At 34.5% G+C, this 8,211-nt stretch overlaps 1 protein-coding gene across 3 annotated transcripts; it reads right to left on the bottom strand.

The window, feature by feature from the left end:
* LOC137822599 (polyadenylate-binding protein-interacting protein 7) lies at positions 1 to 6,398 on the bottom strand. Of its 3 annotated transcripts, XM_090294992.1 has the most exons (7): positions 6,022 to 6,287; positions 4,320 to 5,196; positions 3,854 to 3,892; positions 3,070 to 3,520; positions 2,920 to 2,990; positions 2,532 to 2,656; positions 1 to 592 (listed from the first exon to the last, which is right to left on the bottom strand). In XM_090294992.1, exons 4-7 carry the CDS (start codon positions 3,449 to 3,451, stop codon positions 292 to 294), a joined length of 879 nt encoding a protein of 292 aa, XP_090151118.1. In that variant the 5' UTR covers positions 3,452 to 3,520; positions 3,854 to 3,892; positions 4,320 to 5,196; positions 6,022 to 6,287; the 3' UTR covers positions 1 to 291. The 3 variants fall into 3 exon arrangements, with proteins under 3 accessions (XP_090151118.1, XP_068483608.1, XP_068483609.1); XM_068627507.2 differs by lacking the exon at positions 3,854 to 3,892 and having other exon boundaries at positions 6,022 to 6,398; XM_068627508.1 differs by lacking the exon at positions 3,854 to 3,892 and having other exon boundaries at positions 6,012 to 6,268.
* Positions 6,399 to 8,211: the final 1,813 nt, after the last annotated feature.

The following is an 8,211-nucleotide window of genomic DNA, read 5'->3' as shown; positions in this document are numbered from 1 at the left end:
TTGAAAATGGTAAAAATGGAATTTAACAAGGAAATGAAAATTAGGGTACAAAATTAACAAAAGGAAAATAATCCCATAATGTGAAGTCCTGCTTACTAATGTAAATCTTATGTCGTCGCTAAATCTTAATGATACAATTCTGCTACAACCTCCTCTTTCCTTCTCCCCTAACTGCTTTTTTCTCTCTTTTTTTCCTGTTCTTCGGGCATATACAGATACAACAATGACTAAAATGTCCGTGATTGCGGACTTTATACCGTGTCAAAAAACTTGTACACATCCTTGACTGCCTCAATATATCACAACGCGAAGTAGGCCTGGCTGAGGTTCCGTGAAATCAATGCCCTCTTCAAGAAGAAAACGCTGTACAGCTATTGGAAGTCTTGCAGGAGTGCGGGAACCCCTAGTGTGATGACCTGTGCCCACACAAATATACACCTGCAAACGCTGCTCAGCAGCTATGGCAGTGCTTTTCAGCACACTCAACTCATGTTTCAGCACATGAATGGCTTCACTCGCATGCAACCCATGTAGGTCTATTATCCTCTCGTGTCCTCTTCCATTGCCCTGCATCTCTGAAGCAACTTGATTTCTGAAAAAATCAACACTTGCAATGACTCAGGCAGAACCCAAAACTTTAGAGCAATGTAAATAAACATTCGAGTTCGTACAATAATATAGCATGATACTCCAGGTAGCCATTCTAGAGAGAAACATTTACCAGATGACCAAGACAAAGGTCGTGCTAATGTTCTCCATGGATTAAAAATACTCACAAGTTCACAACTCAAGCATTTCTTCTAAGGGCAGTCAGGTAACAAATTGTCATCACAAAATTCTACTTTTAGGGGTTCAGATTGTTCACACATCTTAAATAAGTGAGAGACAATAACTGTCCTTCAGACCGACATGACGTTGGCAACAAAAAACATTTGAGGAAAAGAAACAGGTGGTCAGTATGAAAAAGGGTAAAGACAGCTCATCAGAAGGAACTCTTTCGTGTCATTAAACATACATAACAGATTGCTGGGGGGTGGGAGGCAGAAGGAACTCCCTTTGATCCTATACAATAGTCGCTTTAGGAAAGAAAAGTTTATCCTTTTACTCGTCATTTTTAAAATTTCAAGATAACATAACCTTTTTTTCAATTATACCCTTGTTTATAATTTATTATGCTTTGGAAATTGTTTGAACATTAAATAAATTATACCCTTATTTCTATTTTATTATGCTTTGAAAATTGTTTAAACATAAAATAATTTTTTCGTGGATAAAGAGTACTTATATCACATTGAGAAAAGTTTTCACGTGTGACCTATTTCTGACCGAAAATCTACGATTATATTGACCAGGATTTAAATTTAAAGGAGAGAAGTTCAAATGGCATTACAAATATTAAGTCACCAAAAATTTTCAGATACAAAATTATGGAGGGAAGTTTAATTTTTATCAATAATAACTCTTTCGAAAGATAAAAAAATAAAATAGTGCATTAGAAAATAAAATGAGGTACTACTTGTAGTAATAATTAGTGAGAGAGAAAAACAAAAATAGTACTTAGTACAAATATTTCTTATCATTGATATGGAGAGAGAACAAGTGCAACAAATAGAGAACAAATAAATGGTGCATTTGGGTTATAAAAGTGCAACAATTTAATTTAATTAATATGGCTAGAGAAAGCTGAAAGGGGTATAATAGGGATAGAAGGAGTAAAATTGCATTGAAGATTAACGAATTTAATGTTTCCTTAGTTTGGGTGGAACAACCTTAAACAAGAAATAGGGTGCGGGATGGGTTTAACTATCCCATGCCCATCTTCATCTCTATCATCTCTATCGGTTATGAAATTTTTGTCTCATTTTCATCTCTATCTCTATTGGGTATGAAATTTTTTGTCTATTTTCATGGTATGAAATTTTTGTCTATTTTCATCTCTATCGAGGAACGGATATACCAACTTCCTTATTGTTTCAAATATTAATTAAATAACTGTTTCACAGAAGATAAAACTTAACAGAAAAAAAAAACTTGATATCATTAAGTATTCAATATAAAATGATATTATTATTTTTTTCAATGTCAACTATCAAGAAAGAAATTATAACAGTATAAATATAAAATAAAAGTATCAAATAATAATTGAAGAAATATCAAATAATCATACAAAGAGTCAAAATAATCAACTATTTATCCTATAAATAAGTTACAAAACTAAGGACAAAAAAAGTTAATACAAGTTTTTTAAATTACCTTTTAAATCAAAAGTGTGTTAGTAATTTAAAGGGTATAAGAACGGGAACGGGTATTGTCTACATACTCATTCATGTCCCCGTGCCCAATTTAAAAGTTCGGGTATTAATCGTACCCATACCCAGCCAATGCAGGAATTCCCTATCAAAATCAGGAAGGGTTTCGACAATACCCGTGGGTTCATTTTCCATCCCTAATTGGGACACAGGGGGTATAAGTTTTTTTATAATCCAAACTAAAACGTAGAGCAGGAAGGGAAGCATTGGGGAACAACAAACCTCTGACGGTAAATGGATTCTTGAGCTTTTCCGTGAGCTGCCTTCATATGCATGTTGTGAAGTTGCCCTTTAGCACTTAGTTCCTTTGCTAGGGCTTTATTACCGATAAGATAAGCTTGACGAGCCTGTTTCAAATTAGAAACCAATTAAAATCAAATGAAGAAATAGATTCAAGACAAATGCCTCCGGAAGAGATTTTGTTATTTTATTCTTGAACTACTATCATCCCAACAGTCTCAACTTGAATATCTAAAGTTAAACACACACAAAAAGGAGTTGAAAAAGTCAAGGGAATGCCAATAGAACCAATCAAGAGGTGTGTAGCCAAAATCATTATTTTAAATTTTGATAGCCAGTACTTCATCAAAGCATGTATTTGAAGACACACCTGCTCAAAATATGCATTGCGTAAGCATGCATGATCACGAGCCTCTTCCCGCAGCTCTGAATACATATTCGCTGCCATGCAAAACTGTTAACGAAAATAGTGCACAGAGAAAACATCCCACAATTGAAGCATATAAACATAAGTACTTACCAACGGCATCACCGGTTTCAAGCCAAATAGGAGCTGCTCGAGCTGAACCACGGTTCTGCAATCGATCACCAAAGTGTGCTCTCGCCTGTACACCATTGTAGCCACTACCCAAAACATTTGAATTCCTACTTGAACCTATAGCAGCATCACCAGAGCCATTCTTGTCATACTTCCAAATACCACCAGAATCCTGAGAAGCCAACTTTCTAACAGCGGAAGCAAAGTCAACAGCACCTCTAGATGGAATTGAAGAGCTAGATTTGAAAAGCATAACATCACTGTCAAATGACTGGTAAAGATTTCCACTTTGCTGGACATTGTCAACCACATATTTAACTGAAGCAGCCTGGCCATCTGGTGAAGTAAGTGCAGGAAACTCCATTGCACTGAGATTGGGAGCTGACAGAGTCTTTGAATTCAGATTTTGATTGAAACCACCATCAACTTGAAGCTGTTACAAATTTGAACAGGTGAAGAGAGAGAGATTATCAACATAAAGTTCCTAGGATAAAAAAAATTCCAGAGAAATAATTACTAATCATAAGAGATGACTATGGTATCCACGAAATGGAGAACAAATTGTACTGTTTGATCATATACAAATATCTGCGTGTGTAACAAAACGAAAATGGCCCATTGATAACATGAAGCAGGGGACTGTCATCACAGTTTAAATCAGAGTATAGATCAAAATTAAAAAAACAAGACTGCCATCTCTAACAACACCCTCCCCCCAGTACCAGGAAACTGCAATTAGAAACTCGAAGCTAGAGGTAGGTTGGACCTGAATCACTTCACAACTTTATAGGGAGCCGGATCTTCCCTGCCAAAACAAGGGACAGGTATTGCTCTAAATACTTCGTATCCATCCCATGATACTTAGCTTTGTACTAAGAGCTAATATGGATAAACTTCTCAACAAAAACATACAAGAGAAGAATAAAAAAATAATTAAGGAGTAAGATGAGTCAAGCTTTTACCATAAATTGAAATCAACTCGTGGAAAAGTTAAATGAAGGAGATTCTAAAAAAGTTGGGGAAATGAGTTGATTTTAATTCATGGGAGAAGTTTGATTCATTTTACCTCAATTCACTTGATGTTCTTCTCCTATATGTGTTTGCTGAGAAGTTTATTCAAATGCTGTAGAGCATACTGCATTGCAACAAGCAGAATAGATATTGACCATAAATATAAGTGACAACACATACATTTTCACAGCATGCCAGTTATTATATTAAAATCAACCTACCTCTAACTGACTGAGCATCTCAGTGGTCATATGTAAATCACATCCATTGGCAAAGTAAGCTTCTGCGAGGCTTTCTGCTGCAAAACCAGGGAACAGAGAAGCTAAAAACTCCAAAGGATTCAAATCAGTATCATCCATAATTGCATTTTCAGCCAAAACATCATTTAAGTATCCATGTCTAGTGTTGTCATCATAAGCAAACCCCTCTTGACCACTGCTAATACGCTGGTCAGCACTCCCAATTGACCCCTCCCAAGGCTTTGCCATAGCATTCAAAAAGCTTGTTGAAGACGGGTCCTCCCTGTAGCTTGAATGGGAAAATCCCATTTTATCTGCAAAGCTATTGCCATTATTATGCGGTTGAGATATTTCCTCCTGCTCGTTTATTATATATTTACTTCCTTTGGAAGAAGGAAACCTGGAGGCCTCACTGTCCTCAAGAATGGATAAACCTGCTAAAGGAAGATCGTCTAGACCTTGAGATTCATCTTCTCCCATGACCTTGAAATCAGGGGTAATATCATCAGGGAGCTGACATCGCCAGAATTGATGCACCTCATCATCAGAATTATTTGAAATGGATGATTCTGATCTATCTAAAATTGCTTTCCCAAGAGCTCCAGCAGCGGGAAGCCCTGCTGTTGCATCTACCGAGATGGTAGTTCCAGATAATGATGATGATCTGAGGGCAAGAGGAATAAACTCTGCTGCATTTGGATTCAGAGTTGTTGCCTTGTTTGGGCTTAATAGCTTTGCATCCGTTTGGGATCCTTTCTTGGATAAGTTCATTATTAACTAGAATATGGACAAAACAACTACAACATAAACAGACTTTAAAAATAGAAACAGCACATGTCCAGTCAGCCTCAACCAAACCCTGAAAATGGTTCAATATCATCATGCTCATTGATTAACCAGACTGCTATAAAAAGAACAGGGAAAAGTAAAAAAAAAATCACCACAAATCCCATACATCGTACAATAGATAATTGATGATTTCAATAAAATCCCATATAACATAAAAGTGCCAAATAAATAACCCGATATAGAACTGCAGTTACAACTATTTTTAATATCACTGCAATGAACTATAGCTTGCCATTTTCGTCAGTTGGACTTAAAATGAATCTTATAAAGGTAAACTGAACAAAAAAGGAACCAGCACAAATTACGGAAATTATAGTAAAACTTACACACACACAAATACGTTCTGGCGAACGCTTACCAAATTCAGAATGACAGAGCAGGAAAAGATTAAAACCCTAAACATCTCGAACTAAATAGCATAAAATATCACAAAACAACTTCTAAGAGAAATTAAACAACACCGCGATAATTCCCGAACAGTAACTACATAAAAACCCCAATAACACAAATTAAAGAAGCAAAAACAAAAACCTAGAAATTCGAAAGCCGATTTTCACACTAACATGAAACGAAACAGATACAACATCAAACGAATAAAAGCTCGCTCGCGCGCACGGAGAACGCAACCTCCAATACGGAAGCCGCGAGCTACAGAAGAGATCTCGAGCAATTCGAGGCCTCAGAAAACAGAGCCAAGAAGTACATAACAATAGGAACAACAGCAATTGAAGACAGAAAGATAAATTAACGAAAGAGAAGCGAGAGAAAAAGATCTGAAAGAAATGGAAGAGTGTAAGCTAAAATATATTGTACATATATGCATACATATCTATACCTTCGCGTATCCAATCGAAGGGATCCATGGGGATGAGATGAGAAGAGAAGAAGAAAGTGCAGGTGATTGTGTTATTTAATATTGCGAAAAATTGAGGTTGAGATTATCCAATATCATCTCAAGTACGAGTATGATTATCGGGTCGGGCTTCGTCTTCTCTCTCTTAAGTCTTACCTTACCTCGCTCTTTTATTTTCTTTTTTCTTTTTTCTTTTTCTCTCTATGGATTCTGTTGCGAAACCTCTTAGCCAATACAATAGCAGCAGCACCAGCACCACAAAAATACACCCAACCTTTCCCCAACTAATTTCACCCTTCTCACTCTACAAAATCACACTCTTTACTGCACTGTTCATAATTATTATTAATTCTTCTTCCTTACTGGGATTTCGGAACAAAAACTTTACTGCACTTCTTAACTTCCACGTATTTATCACAAATTATATTTGTATATTATTGTCCCTCTGTATTAATAAATATAAAATATTTTAAAAATAATCATAAATACAGATATTATCAATAAACACACATACTCTTAATATTTATTAGGGTATGGGACTAAACCGAAATGATAGAGACTCGGTCATCTTGATCGAGCTGACTGAGACTTTCACGAATGGCATGGCCGACTGACACATTTAACTACATTAACGTTCAAATCAAGGTAAGTGAAGCTAAATTATCATTAAGAATTAGGTAATACAACCATAAGTGTGATTCATTCCACTAATCAGACTCAATAAGGTAAGTCCGGTAAAATAATATAAATAACACACATTCTAAAGGATAAGGTACGTCATTATCACTGTACACACTCGAGTTTCGAATACATCTTTATTGACTTAAACGTCGGAGTGTCTTCTGCAGGTACCTCCCCCATTTGACATTCACCCGAGACTGAGAGCCGAAGGAGTAGCATGACGACCAGAAGGATCACAGTAAAACCCTAACAACCTGCCTAAGGAAAGGAAGAAGACGAAGCATTCAATAATTCTCTAGGTCTCATATCTCTATCAGAAACAATTAGTGACAACAAATATGGAGTAAAAAGTACACAATTTCATGGAACACAAATAAGGTTAAGGGTGGTTTGTTTTTTTGGCCAATTACATATGTTGTGTTCATTTTCCTTAGAGCTTTAGTGTAGGTAGCCTGGGTTAGGTATACACATAAATTGCAGGTTATGTCCTATTTTATTCACTTGAAATAAATGATAATTTCATTCCATAGGAATCGCATTGATAGAGAAAAAACATTGGCCGAATTATTCATTTATATCACAGGATAAATATATTTTTTTCCTATATAATTTTTAGAAGTTATTGTTCTTTCAAAATATTAATATGTGGTGTATTTATAATGATCGTGATTTTGAGGTTGAGTTTTTTTTTATGAGAGGAGGTTTAAGGTTGAAAATATTTAGTAAGGCGAAATTTAATATGTGTTTTAAGATTATTATTTATTTATTTTAGCTTTTGCCTTGTATATTTAACTTGTGTTCTGATTTATGTTATAATCGTGTGTTGTAGCATATGAGTAAGTGATAATGATGTAGATATAAGATATTCACTAGAACCCATTGTATTTTAACTGATTTGAATATAATTTTATTACTTGGTGTTTTGAAATGCATGGTTTTATAAATTAATATATATGGGTATTTTAAATTTTGTATATATAATTATAGTTAAGATAATTAGGGTTTGTAATATATATAAAAAATTATATGTTTATATATCTACTAACCGTATTTTATTTTATTTTAATGATGGCGTTACTATTGAGAATCAATTTTAAGATGCTAAGTAAATAAAATATAATTTTATAAATTTTAAATACGTTAGTATATATTAAAATATATTTTTAAATACCTTTAAGTTTTTTTTTAAGTATTAACTTAAATCAATTAAACTATATATTTTAAAATATATATATATAATACTCCGACAATCAAGTTAGTTGAGGTGTATCTAATTTAATTGTCTAGTTCAGAGTTCAAACAATCATTATGGAGTTTCCTCTTCTTTATACTTTTCTATTGGGTCTTGTGTTATTGCAAAGATTAGGGTAGACTCAATGATCCTTTAATCATGTTTTATTCCTTTTAACCAAGCTTAACCTATTTAACTTGCGAATTGATGTGACAATCATATTGACTGAAAGGTTGTGATATCGCATAGGATGATCGGTC

Source organism: Phaseolus vulgaris, chromosome 9 (assembly GCF_051622355.1).
Source record: "Phaseolus vulgaris cultivar YP4 chromosome 9, ASM5162235v1, whole genome shotgun sequence".
Taxonomy (NCBI): domain Eukaryota; kingdom Viridiplantae; phylum Streptophyta; class Magnoliopsida; order Fabales; family Fabaceae; genus Phaseolus; species Phaseolus vulgaris.
Note: the sequence above shows the minus strand (reverse complement) of the source record. Positions and strands in the feature narration are given on the sequence as shown.